We start from the raw sequence: 13,913 nt of genomic DNA on the forward strand, positions 1-13,913 counted from the left end.
TATAAACCACAAAATAAATTATTTTAAATTAAATATCCAAATGTCATTTGAAGGAATTAAGGAAAGGAGAAAACTATTTCATATTTGCTGTTTCCAAAGGTCTACATTCCTTCTGACATGTTGGTGTCTCTGATTTTTCTGTTTAATATGTTAATGAATTCTCCTCAGTTATTGCTTATCTGAATTGACCATCATTGTGTTTCTACTTTTTAAATATTTTATTTGGAAACATTTTCCAAATTTCAAAAAAGATGCAAGAATAAGAAAATACAAGGAACACCTATATTCTCCTTATGCGGATTTATTAACATTTACCCCTTTATCATTTGTGCTCTATGTGAATGTAAGTTGTAAGTTGCATTTGTAGCTTCTCATCACTGCACATTTACCTAGAATAAGATCTTATTGCCAAGGGTGTGGCCCTAAAAAGACCAAAAAAAAAGTCTTTTATGTATGTGTATGTGTGTGTGGTGTGTGTGTGTGTATATGTATGTATATGATCAAGTTATCCATCTAAATAAAAATACCCATCACAGAAATACTTTTTATCAAGTTTAGTATGATTTGATTATGTTGTGATTGGACAGTGTGATCTATATGACACTACATTTTGTATTCTAAGAAATGGTTTTGATTTATATAAAATGCTCAGATATGCTTAAAAAATACATATCTCATTTTACATGAGTATGAGTATTTTACCCAAAGTTTGCTTGACTTGTTAAATCTTGAATATCATTGCTGTAAATTTGTCTGCTTGATCTGTTAATGACTATGAGAACTATATTAAAATCCCTCACTATGATTGTAATTTTATATATCTAATTCTGTTAACTTTTGATTTATATATATATTGTACTGCAATCCTATTAATTATAAGTAAGCTAAGAGTTGTGTGTGTGCACAAAACTAGAAATGTTTCAGAGAAAATGTTGTGAATTTTGTTCCCTTGCATGAGAACATGTTCTTGAAATTATTCACTGTTGTGGTACTGAGAGCTCTGTGCTTAGAAAGTGTGTTTTTCATCCAGGATTTGTAGTCATGTTTTCTTACTGGAATGAAGACAAAAGATGCAGCACTCTGTAGCAAACCAAAAAAAAAGACTTAGGGGTTCAGTTAGAGATTGGAGTCTTGGTTCTTAATCTTGTGGCTTTTGCAATCTTGGAACCTTAACTTTTGTTCCTAAATGACTACATGTGTAAAGAGGAAGATAATCACAACTGTCATATTTTAATATTATTAACTAATATATAAAGTCCCTAGGTTTGCGCCTAAAACTTACTAAGCCCTTGTTAAATCTTAATTCTGCTTTTGTCCTTTCACTCAAGTGCACTAAATTATTTTAACATTTTAGATCCATTAAATGTATTAATTTAGTCATTTTCACTAGTGATTAAAAAAAATAAATTTTGTCTTTCAGTATGATTATATGGGCTCTGAAGTGGCACTTGCATCTGAGAAAGTTGTCTATATCTTTAGCCTTATCAACAATGTAAGTATTGACGTTCATGTTTCAATAAGGAACATACCTGTTAATACAGTACCATTGTTCGAGTAATAGCATACACACATTTATAAAAAGGATAGTCCTCCCAACTAGGTTCTTCCACCAGTCATTTCATTTCCCCAAAGTAGTCAATAAAATGTATTAGCATAACATTTAGAGATATAATGCTATGTTTAGGACTGCCTAAAACCATTTATCATGTATCTCATGTTTTCAGATGTTTTCCCAGCTTAAAATGACTATTATGTTAACTTCTCTGGAGCTCTGGTCAGATAAAAATAAGATTTTAACTAATGGGGATGCTAATGAAATGCTACAAAAATTTGTGTCATGGAAAGAAAAAAAATTATTCCAAAGGTCCCATGATATGGCATACTTGTTGATGTAAGTAATTTATTTTAATTGGTATAGGGTTTATCGAATTGTTTATAAGTTAACTATCAAAATTATATCCCAAATTCATTATTTATAATGACAAGACTACTCAAAAGAAGATTATGTGAGTACTATGTTGGCAAAACGCAAGCTATAAAAATCTAATATTGTTGTGAGATATTAAAGCCATCATTATCAGATTGGGCTGCTTACCCATGGAATTGTGAAAAACTAAAAACATGGAAAGCCTCAGGAAAACATAGGGCCTCTCAGATTTTAAAGATTTTCTTTGAGGTAAATAATTGAATCCATCACTTTAAGAAATCATAAGTTAGTTAACAATCCAATCATAACCTAACTATAAAGCTGATTAGGTTAACAAAACATGAATACAGGAATGTGGTGACCTTATGGTATTTCTATCCTGACCTAAGGTGAAGCTATTTACTGCTTGCACTGTATCTTTCAAGAATCTTCATATAGATTTTTTTTTTTTTTTACTAACTTGATTATTTTAGGTGGAAATAAAAACAAAATGATGGTTCTCAAGATCAGTATGGAATACATTTATAAATCTATAAGTTATCAAGTTTGGGGGTTCAGAAGCAGAATTCACCAGGAACTGAAATATGTGACGACACTTTCTATGTCCCATCTCTTATTTTCCTAGAGACTGTGCTGCATATTGTCTCTTTTGCTTTCTGTCCTCCAGTCCAACCCTTTCCATGCACTCTAAAGGGGTTTGCTATATGCAAATCATGGCAGTGATGCTAAATCTTAGAATCCATTGTTGACAACTATGGTGATTCATTTTGGGAAGCATTAGTTACTTCTGGATTTGGGGTTGTGTATCATATAATGTTAAAGTTGCCTTTAGAACTTTGTAGGGACTCTGGGAGATTACCCAAACATAAAATGATTAAAAGCTTTAGACATGATATGTAATACTCACTTAAAAAAAAAACAGCTTTATTGATGAATCCAATTCTTAAAAGATTATTAAGTTATTAATAATTTAAAGTGCTTTTATCCACAAGAAAACTTTTATTATTTAGTTATAGGGACCATCCTAATTACATAGGAGCAACATATCACGGAATGGCATGCAATCCCAAGTTTGCTGCAGGAATTGCTCTGGTAAGCATTTTATTCCCATCTCTTCATTAATTGTATCACATTTTGATTTCCACTTTAAGGAGCAAAAGTACATATATCACATCTGCCATTTTTATAAAATTTATATTTTTATAAAATGCTGTAATTTTACTTTAAGTCTCAAGTGTTATCATTTTTAAATAGTTTTTTATTGTGGAAAAATACACATTACATAAAATTTACCATCTTAACTATTTTAAGTGCATTGTGCAGTAATGCCAAGTCCATTTACATTGCTGTGAAATAGACATTCAAAATTTTTCATCTTGCTTAAATGGAAGTGTTTATCCTTTGACCAAATTGCCCCATTTTCCACATCTCTGAACCTTGGCAACCATCATTCTACTCTCTGCTTCTGTGACTATGATATTTTTAGGCCCCACATGTAAGGAAGATCATATAATATTTGTTGCTGTCTGGCTTACTTCATTTAGAATATTACATCCAGGTTCATCTGTATTGTTGAAAATTCCAGGATTTCACTATTTTTATGGCTTAATAATATTTCATGGTGACAGTGCACCTTGCTCAGTAGGTTAAGGATCCAGCGTTGCTGCGAGCTGTGGTGTAGGTCACAGATGTGGCTCAGATCTGGCATCGCTGTGGCTGTGGTGTAGGCCAGCAGCTACAGCTCCGATTTGACCCGCATTCTGGGAACTTCCATATGGTGCAGGTGCAGCCCTAAAAAAAAACCGAAAAAGTAAAAAATAAGAGAAATTAAAAAGAAAATAAAAAATTAGCCATCAAGCAATTAAAAGACACGGAAGGCTCTTAGACACATAGTGGTTAAGTGAAAGAAACCAATTTGAAAAGGCTCCACACTGTATGATTCCAACTCTATGACCTTCTTGAAAAGGCAAAACTATATTGATGGTAGAAACATCATTGGTTATCAACCAGGGCTTTGTGTGTTGCTTATGTCACTACTTCTCAAGTTTTATTTTATTTATTTATTTATTTATTTTGCTTTTTAGTGCCACACCTGTGGCATATGGAGTTTCCCAGGTTAGGGGTCTAATCAGAGCTACAGCTGCCGGCCTACACCAGAGCCACAGCAACGCCAGATCTGAGCCACATCTGCGACCTACACCACAGCTCATGGCAACGCTGCTGGATACTTAACCCACTGAGCAAGGCCAGGGATCGAACCCGCAACCTCATGGTTCCCCGTCGGATTTGTTTCCACTGTGCCACAGTGGGAACTCCTCAAGTTTTATTTTTTAAGACCAGTATTCTACCTTTAGAAAAAAAAATTTTTTTTTTTTGCTTTCCTAAAACTATTGCTGAAGTCAAAACTGATTTTCAATTAAACCCTTAAGTTTATTGGAATTAAATCAGTATGTGTCATGAAAACATGATAATATTACTCTTATTTTGTTATTTGTCAAAGCCATTTGGATTGAAAATACTATTACTCAAAAATAATAACAAAATTTGACTTTTTTATATTTCTAAAAAAATAATGAGCCTGGTATATGAGTATTTTAAGTGAGTCCATATATTTAGGTAATATGGCCACAGTTATTTGAAAAGATTAAAGGTGGAAAAAAAATTCAAGCAAACTTCTGTGTATGTTTTTTTTTTTTCTATTTAGTACCCAAAGATGATAAGTTTAGAGGCATTTTCAGTTATTTTGGCACAGTTGATTGGAATTAACCTGGGATTAACATACAAAAGTGACATCTACAATTGTGACTGTCCAGGAAATATATGCATAATGAATCCTGAAGCAATGTAAGTTTTATCAAATCCTTGTCTCTTTTGGGAAATGTTTCCAGCCTTTGATGTACAATTTCTTTCAATATAACTTGAATGATAATATTTTAATTAAGTACATATAAGTTATTTTAAAGTTTATTAAAGATAATGAGTATTCGATATTGCAGGAAGTGTGCTTCATAATTCTATATTCAGTCTTGATGTATTGAGAGAAAGTGGAGGTTGGTAATGAGTCTGTGGTGTATTAGAATCTTGGAGTGAAATTCATTCATTCAATCAAGAAAAGTTTTAAAGCATATGCTGTGTCACACATATTGTGTTAGTTCATCTTACAAATGGTTAACACGATTGAAAAGGGCTACATATATTAGTCCATCAGGGACACACCATTAAAAATGGACATAAGAATAAATAAAATTTAAACAGCTTATGATAAGCACCAAGAGGGGAATAAAAAGGGAATACATGAGAGGAGAAACTTTCTGATAAAGTAGTCTAGGAAGTGTTCTGAGGAAAAACTTAAGTTGGGAACTGAAAGAGAAGAAATGAATCTGGGAGTTCTCACTGTGGCTCAGCAGGCTAAAAACCAAACCAGTATCCATGAGGATGTGGCTTTGATGCTGGTCTCACTCAGTGGGTTTAGGATTTGGTGTTGCTAAAAGCTGTGGTGTAAGTCACAGATGTGGCTTGGATCAGGTGTTTCTGTGGCTGTGGCATAGGCTGGCAGTTGCAGCTCCAATTGGACCCCTAGCCTGGGAACTTCCATATGTCAATGGTGCAACCCTAAAAAAAAAAAAAAAGAAAAAAGAAAAGAAAAGAAATGAATCTGGTCATATAAAGAACTTGCTGAAAACTTTTCATGGAAAGCAGGTCAAGTGATGCTTGGACAGCAGAAGTTTTAAAAGCTCAAAAGACTGGAGAAAGGAGATGCAAGAGGATAAAACAAACACTAGAAGTAGCTACAACTATCAGGAAGAATATTCTAGGCATAGAAATTTTTAAATTAAGAAAGTCACATACCATGAGGTTAAACAACACTGAGTCAGAGGAGGAAGTCCAGGAGGTAATAGGAAATGTAGAAAAGAGCCAAATTAATCGATCACAATGCAGATACTGGGATTTTTATGATAAAGGCAAAACAAAATTTAATTTATTTGTGCAGTATGGATAATAAAATCTATGTTGTAACACGAATGTTAACTATATCAGGGAAAACAACGTTATAGTATTACTGTTACTGAATTAAATTGTACTGGACCTAGGCTCTCTGCCTGGTCTTCTGAAGGTTCTGTTTTTGTTTTGTTTGAGCAGCAGAATAAGAAGACCTAAAGTGAGAGCTACACCACACAAGCTTTATTGAGTGGGCAGAGGGTGTAAAAGCAGGAACTAAATTCGCAAATCAAGTTCGCACCCACAGGGTGTGAAAGATTTAATTTGAAAGAGTAAAGACAAAAAAGGGAGAGGAGTGAGAGTAATGATCTGGAGGCATATGCATTAGTCTACTGAGGAAGGAGGAAGGCTTTTTCAAGGGAGTGGGGTACCACCCTCTTTTTATCCTTTTTAGTCCTTAATGTCCAGTTATGGCCACTGATAGGTGTGTCATTTTCTAAGCTAATATAATAAAATCAATGTATAATGAGATTCAGGGTCAGTTGGAGGTCAGATTCATCACCATCTTGGTCCCAGCTGGTTCCCTCTGGGGTTTTTTGTTGTTTGTAATTTCCTCTCTAATCAATGGACTCTTTACCTTAAAGATTTTTTTTCAACTCCTGTTGAAGGTGAGGGTGGGCAGGTTTTCAGCAAGGAGACTCCTGCTAAAGGCGAGGGCTGGTGAGTTTTGAGGAAAGAGCCGGAGTACCTCTGGCAACAATATTTGGGAAATGATGAGTCTGATATTATCCGTAGTGATTTCATACAACTGAGAGAAAGGGAGATGTCAAGAATTATTTATGAATATTCTGGCTCGAGATGGTGAGTGAGGAAGAACCAGAACTCTTGTCCTCCCTAGGACAAACCAACTCTATGGCTACATTTTATAGATGGAGAACAACTGCAGAACAAATGTAGATGTAGAACAAATATAGATGTTAATTGTAGATGTTGAACAAATGTAGAAATAGAGAACAATTTCCGCAGAAAAAAACAAACCCCAAATCCCCCCAAAACTAGCACTGGACTACAAATAGTACAATGAGAAGAAACCCACATCAAAGAGAGTAGGAGAGGCTAGGAACCAAGCTCATCATAATTCCTACCCCCAGCAAGGTGACTCACAATCAGGAGGGAGCTCAAACCAAGAGATTCTCTCTGAGGATCAAAAGGCTTGAACACATTGGACACCCTAACTTTGAAGACCTGCAACTGAGACATAAGCCCCAAAATATGTAGCTTTGAAAAACAATTAAACTTACACAGATGACATGCACAACACTTCTCCTATAGTGAACTGAGAAATGAATCTTAAAATATTGAACTCCCCTACCACAGGGACAAATGCTGAGGCAGCCTATTGAAAGGTACCCAGACTTTATGTGAAAGAGGCATATTTCCTGAGGCTACAGTGTTGGTTGGAAGTTGAAGCCTCTGAGTGCACATCTAGGGGCTGGCTACGGTACTCCCCAGAGATGGAAGCTGGTAGATGCCATCCCTCTGCTCTCCTGCTGCCTACCTATGGCTTGCTGTGTTCTGGAAAGGAGCTAGTCCCCTCCTCTGACACCCTGATTTTTGCAGTAGCCACCCACAGGATAGCTCTAGATTGCTTGGCTCTGGTGGCCAGCTGATTTTAAATTTGTAGGTCCCACAAGATTGTAATCAATGGAGAAAGATTTCTTAAACAGCTACCACCCCCAGGGCACAACAAAAGGGCACAGTCCTAGGAGTGAAGAATTTCTCTGAATGAAGCCCGTTAGCTTCATAGCTGTGGCCTGAGGGGCAGGCTTCTAATTAAGCACACATCCAGAGGCCTACTGTTATCCTTTTCAGAGGCCTTGGAGGATGGGAATTCTCTCCAAGGTCTTCCTCTCATGTTGTAGAGCACCATTATCTCCAGTTGGGGAGTTTTAACAGAGGTCTCTTGCTGTGCCTTGCAGGTGGTAACTGATTGAAACTCTTTCTCTGTAGGTTACCATCCTGTGGTACCCAGGAGTATAAGTCCTGCTTGCCACTAGAACCATGCAATCTACATATGTTCCTAGGCAGCAGCAACAAAAATCAAGATGCCAGGCAAGGTTCCTTCTGGGAAAAGAACCATGAGCTGGAGCAAGGTAGGGGGAGAGTGAAAAATTAGGTCCTTCAGCCTCTGTTAATTGACAGAATCACCGTAGGGCCCAAGATGTGTGCCAACAAGAAGCCTGCCTCTTGGGAAAAATCCCCTGGACAAGCAAATAGGCCTGTTTCATAGGACATCTGGGGTATGTTCCAGTCTGCTATCTGCACAGTACCCTGGGTGATAGCTGGCCATGAACTACTTCTCCAACTACAATTGTTACAAAGAGAGTCTTAAAAATAGCTGGAGAAAAACAACTTGTTACATACAAGGGCACCCCTAATAAGGACATGAGCAGATTTTTCAGCAGACAAATTACCTTCCAGTGAGTGGTGGTGTGGCATATTCAAAATGCTGAAGTAAGAAAATACTCAAGGTTGTCATCCAGAAATGAAGGAGAGATAAAGAGTTTTACAGACAAACAAAAGCTAAATGAGTTGATCACCACTAGACCAGCCTTAGGACAAATAATAAAGGGAAATCTTTAATCTGGAGAAAAGGCACTAAAATTAGTTCCAGGGAAACATATGAAGTATGCATCTAGATGGGAAAGCTAAATATATACTGAAATTCAGAATAATCTCATCTGTAATGTGGGTGATTAATCATTTATCAACATGGTAGGAAGGTTAACTGTCAAAAGTAATGAAAATAACGATAACTACAATAATTTGATAAGGTATATACAAGATAAAAATATGCAAAATGTGATATCAAAACAAAACGTGTTAGGAGAGAGTAAAAATGTCCTAAGAAGAGTGTTCGGATACATCTACATTTAAATTTTCTATTTAAAATAAAATTTACATCTACATCTAAATTTTCTATTTAAAATAAAGTGTTTCTATTTAAAATAAAATGTTATAGAAGTATGTTGTTATATGTAAGCCTCATTGTAAACACAAAGCAATAAAATATTTTTTAAAAATGTAGATTCACAAAAGATAAAAAGAAAGGAGTCTTAGCATATGACCGAAGTGAACCCACAAGGAATAATGAAGGAAGAGAGGAAGAAAAGAGGAAAGCAACAGAGGAACTACAAAACAGTTAGAAACCAAGAAACAAAATGACAATAAGTGCATACCTATCAATAATTACTCTTAAAGCAAATACATCAAATTCTGCAATCAAAAGACCAAGTGGATGATGGATGAAAAACAAGACCCATCCCTATCCTACTTACAGATGATTCCCTTCAGAGGTAAGAACACACCGACTAAAAGTGAAGGGATGGAAAAAGATATTCCACATAATTGAAAATCAAAAGAAAACTTGGGTGGCTATACTTATATCCAACAAAATAGACTTTAAAACAAATACTATAGTAAGAGACAAAGAAGGGTATTACTTGTTGATATAGGGGACAGTTCAATAAGAATTCAATAAAATACAGCATTTGTACATAGATATGCACTCAACATGGAGCACCTAAATACATAAAGCAAATATTAACAAAATAAAAGGAGAAACAAACAGTGATCCAATAATAGTAGGAAACTTTAAGAACTTATATACTTCACTGGATAGATCATCCAGACAGAGGTCAACAAGGAAACATTGGCTTTAAATGACATCTTAGACCAGACAGACTGACAAGCATCTGGTCTATCCACCCAAAAGAGACAAAACTTATAGTCTTTTCAAGTGCAGGTGAAACATTCTCCAGGATAGATCATATGTTAGGCCACAAAATAAGGCTCAACAAATTAAAGAAGATAGAAATCATATCAAGCGTCTGTTCTGACACCAATGGCATCAGTTACAAAAGGAAATTAAAAGAAACTGTAAAATTTTCAAGTACATGAAGACTAAACAACATGCTGCTGAACAACCATGTGCCAATGAAGAAATCAAAGAGAAATGAGAAAGTACCTTGAGAATAAGAAGAATGGAAATACAACCTAACAAAAAATATGGGATGCAGACAAAGCAGTTATAAGTAGGAAGTTCATGGTGATAAGTGCCTATATCAAGAAAAGAATAAAAAGATCAGATAAACAACCTAACTTTATACCTCCAGGAACTAGAAAAAGAAGTTAAGGCAAAATTAGTACATAAAAGGAAATAGTAAAAATCAGAGTAGAAATTGATGAAAGAGAGACAAAAAAAGATAATAGAAAAAAAATCAATGAGATATTTCTTTGAAAAAATTTTTTAAATTGAAATTTAGCTAGACTCTCCAAGAATAAAAAAGGGAGAGTACTCTAATTTTAAAAATGACAAACCAGAGGATATACTTAAACCAATACTACAAAAAAGTAAAGGATCATAAGAGACTACTATAAACAATCATACATGAACCACTTGGACAACCTAGGAGAAATGGATAAATTCTCAGAAACATAGAACCTTCCAAGACTGAATCATGAAGAGATACAGAATCTGAACAGAATGATTTATAGTAAGGAGATTGAATCAGGAATCAAAAACCTTACAATAGCTGAAAGCTGAGGACCACTGGTTTCCCTGGTGAGTTATACCAAACATTTAAAGAAGGATTACTACAAATCCTTTTCAAAGCCTTCCGCCAAATAGAAGAAGGAACATTTCTAATGAGGCCAGCACTATCTTGATACCAAAAAAAAAAAAAAAAAAATGAGAAAAGAAAAATTATAGGCCAATATTCCTTCTATGAACATATATGCAAATCTCCTCAATGAAATATTAGCAAACTAAATTCATCAGCACATTAAAAGGATCATGTACCATGATCTATTGATTGAGTGGGATTTATTATAAGGATGCAAGTGTAAGTTAACATCTGTAACTCAATCAGTGTGACACACCCCATTTATAAAATAATATGATAATTTCAATAAATTTAGAACAAGCATTTGAAAAAAAATTCAACATCCATTTATGATAAATATTCTCAACAAAGTATATATAAAAGGATACATATAACAAACTACACCTAAGAGCGTACTTGACAGTGAAAAGATGTATAATTTCCCTCTAACATCTGGAATGTATACAAGGATGCATGTTCTTGCCAGTTTTATTCAAAATAGTATTAAAAGTCCTAGTCAGAATAGTTAGGCAGGAAAGAAAGATAAAAGTCACCCAAGTAAAAAAGGAAGAATAAAACTGTCACTATTTGCAGATGACATGATTTTACACCTAGAAAACCCTATGGACTCCACCAAAAACTGTTAAAAGTAGTAAACAAATTCAGTAAAGTTACAGGATGCAAAAGTAATATACAAAATCTCTTGTGTTTCTATATACTAATAACAAACTATCAGAGAAATTAAGGAAACAATCTCATTTACAATAGCATCAAAAAGAATAAAATTACCTAGGAATAAATTTAACAATCAAGAAGATGAAAGCTCTGGACTGAGAATCAAGATATTGATGAAAGAAATTAAAGAATACACAAGTAAATGGAAAGATATTTCACGCTCATGGATTGGAAGAATTAATATTGTTAAAATGTTATTATCGAAAACAATCTACAGATTCAATATAATCCCTACTGAAGCTCTGTTGACATTTTTCACAGAAATGAAGCAATCCTAAAATTTAACAGAAACCACAAAAGATTTTGAATAGCCATAGCAATCTTGGGAAAGAAGAATAAAATTGGAGACATTGGGTTCCTGATTCCAGGGCATCAGACAAAATACAAATGTGCCTGGAACATCTTGTGGCAGAGTATAAGGAGGTGTTCAAAGAATTATGGAGATTTGTCACAGGGATGCAAAGTCATTTTGAAGGAGGCTCCCAAATGGCAAATCTGGGACAATTTGAAATTCATAAATGCGAGCAATGGATTATAATCCATTTAGTGTAATAGGAAAGTATGACTCCCTAGTCATCATAAAAATACTTTAATGAATAAATTGAAGTATAATTAGAAGAATTCTCTTGTGGCAGGTTAAGGATTCAGTGTTGCCACAGCTGTGGCACAAGTTACAACTGCGGCACAGGTTCCATCCCTGGCCCTGGCCTGGGAATTTCCACATGCCATGGGTGCAGCCAAAAAAAAGAAAAAAAGTTAAGAAAATGTGATTATAATGGGACCTTACTGTATAGCACAGGGAAATGTGTGGGGGGGGGAGAAAAGAAAATGTAATTAGAAATGAGATATTTACATGAAATTTCCCTCCAAATAATGATTAAGTGAAAAGGAAAAAAGGAAATGTTAGAGTGAAGACTGGCGGACACCTCTTAACCAAACAAAGTGATTTTATACAAATTATAACAAATTGAAATCATGTGCTGTCTGTTATAACACAATGAAGCCGACTCAGCAACACTTCTGTGATGAGGTTGCCAAGATGCATAACCTCACTCTATGACAGAACATTTCATAAACCTGAATTGAGGGACATTTTACCAAATAGTCAGCCTGTAATTATAAAACTTTTCAATGTCACGATATTCAGCCAAAAAACACGGTCAGTAAAACCAAGGAGACCTGAGAACTGAATGCAGCAGTTGATTCTGAACTGGATCCTTTTGCCATAAAGTGCCAGAATTGTGATGAAGGGAGTTTTGAATGTGAGGATTAAATGTTAGTAATGTTATCATTATTTCCTGATGTTGACGGTCTGTTTTAAGAGAATTCATTTCTATGTGAGAATTTATACATATAACTATTTAGAGTGATCATGACATCCCATTGGCAAATTACTCGACTTTTTCAGGAAACAAATTTCTTGTTTGTGTTTTTGTATCATTTCTCTAAGTATGAAATTATTACAACTTTAAAAAAACTTATTAAACCATGTACCTAGAAATATAGAAATATCAAAAATAAAACAAATCTAAGGCTTATTCCTTTTATATACTTGGTATTGAAATATTTAAATTAATTAATTTTATTATCAAAGTGCAAATAATCCAGACTTTTTTTTTTTTTTTTGCCTTTTATGGCCACCTGTGTGGCATGTGAAAGTTCTCAGGCTAGGGATGGAATTAGAGCTGCAATTGCTGGCCTACACCACTGCCAGAGCAACAGCGGGATCTGAGCCAAGCCATGTCTGAGACCTACACCATAGCTCAAGGCAGTGATGGATATCTTTAAGCCACTGAGCGAAGCCAGGGATAGAACCCAAATCCTCATGGATACTAGTCAGGTTTGTAATCTGCTTAGCCACAACAGGAACTCCCAATCCTGACTTTTAATACAATCAACCCTCGTTTATTCCTTCAGCTTTCTGTATTATTCCTGGTATGTTTGAATTTTCTTAATGATAATTAGTGCTCTTATAATAATGATTATAATTATGATGAAGTTGACAATAATAATGAAGTAATAAATAATAAGACATACTACTGAAATAGAGCTTTTTGTGTACCAAGCACTGTTTTGTTTCAATATATTCTAACTCATGTCACCTTAACTTCCTCAGCTTATTAGGTGTGTATTATTATATTGAATTACAATAGATATGAATTTTTAATTTACTGATTGTATTAAAAATAAAAACGCTCTCCACTTCTTGGCTTTTCTGTAAATGAAGTAGTACAGAATTCACAGCATGTTCTTGAAGAGTGTTACTTTGATAATGATTTTATTCCATTTATCTGAAGAGTATAATTTAATTTTAGACGTTCCCGTGGTGTGAAGTTTTTTAGCAGTTGCAGCATAGATGAATTTAAAAGTACAGTTTCACAGCCTGAATTTGAATGTCTTCAAAATCAGATAATTTCCAAAGTGGTTTCCCAAGGACAAGTTGCATCTTGTGGGAATGGAGTTTTGGATGCGGGTGAGCAATGTGACTGTGGAGATGCAGAGGTTAGTGAGAAACATTAATAACTTATCTAAAGATTTGCTTTTGTGTTTGTCGTATAGTTTTATAAATATAGATGTGATATAAAAGGGAAGGATTTTTTTTTAAATGTTGCACTGTTTAATCAAATATCTCAGATGGGGAGGGATGG

The 13,913-nt window shown here is 34.7% G+C and overlaps 1 protein-coding gene across 1 annotated transcript in view; it reads left to right on the forward strand.

The window, feature by feature from the left end:
* LOC100049687 (ADAM3b) overlaps window positions 1-13,913 on the forward strand; it is a gene marked incomplete at its 3' end in the record, with an annotated part of 90,583 nt that overhangs the window by 31,862 nt on the left and 44,808 nt on the right. The window contains 5 exon segments of the mRNA NM_001098595.1: window positions 1,421-1,492; window positions 1,725-1,891; window positions 2,938-3,019; window positions 4,632-4,771; window positions 13,581-13,767. Coding sequence (NP_001092065.1) covers window positions 1,421-1,492; window positions 1,725-1,891; window positions 2,938-3,019; window positions 4,632-4,771; window positions 13,581-13,767 — 648 coding nt within the window.

Source organism: Sus scrofa, chromosome 15 (genome assembly GCF_000003025.6).
Source record: "Sus scrofa isolate TJ Tabasco breed Duroc chromosome 15, Sscrofa11.1, whole genome shotgun sequence".
In the NCBI taxonomy this organism is placed as follows: domain Eukaryota; kingdom Metazoa; phylum Chordata; class Mammalia; order Artiodactyla; family Suidae; genus Sus; species Sus scrofa.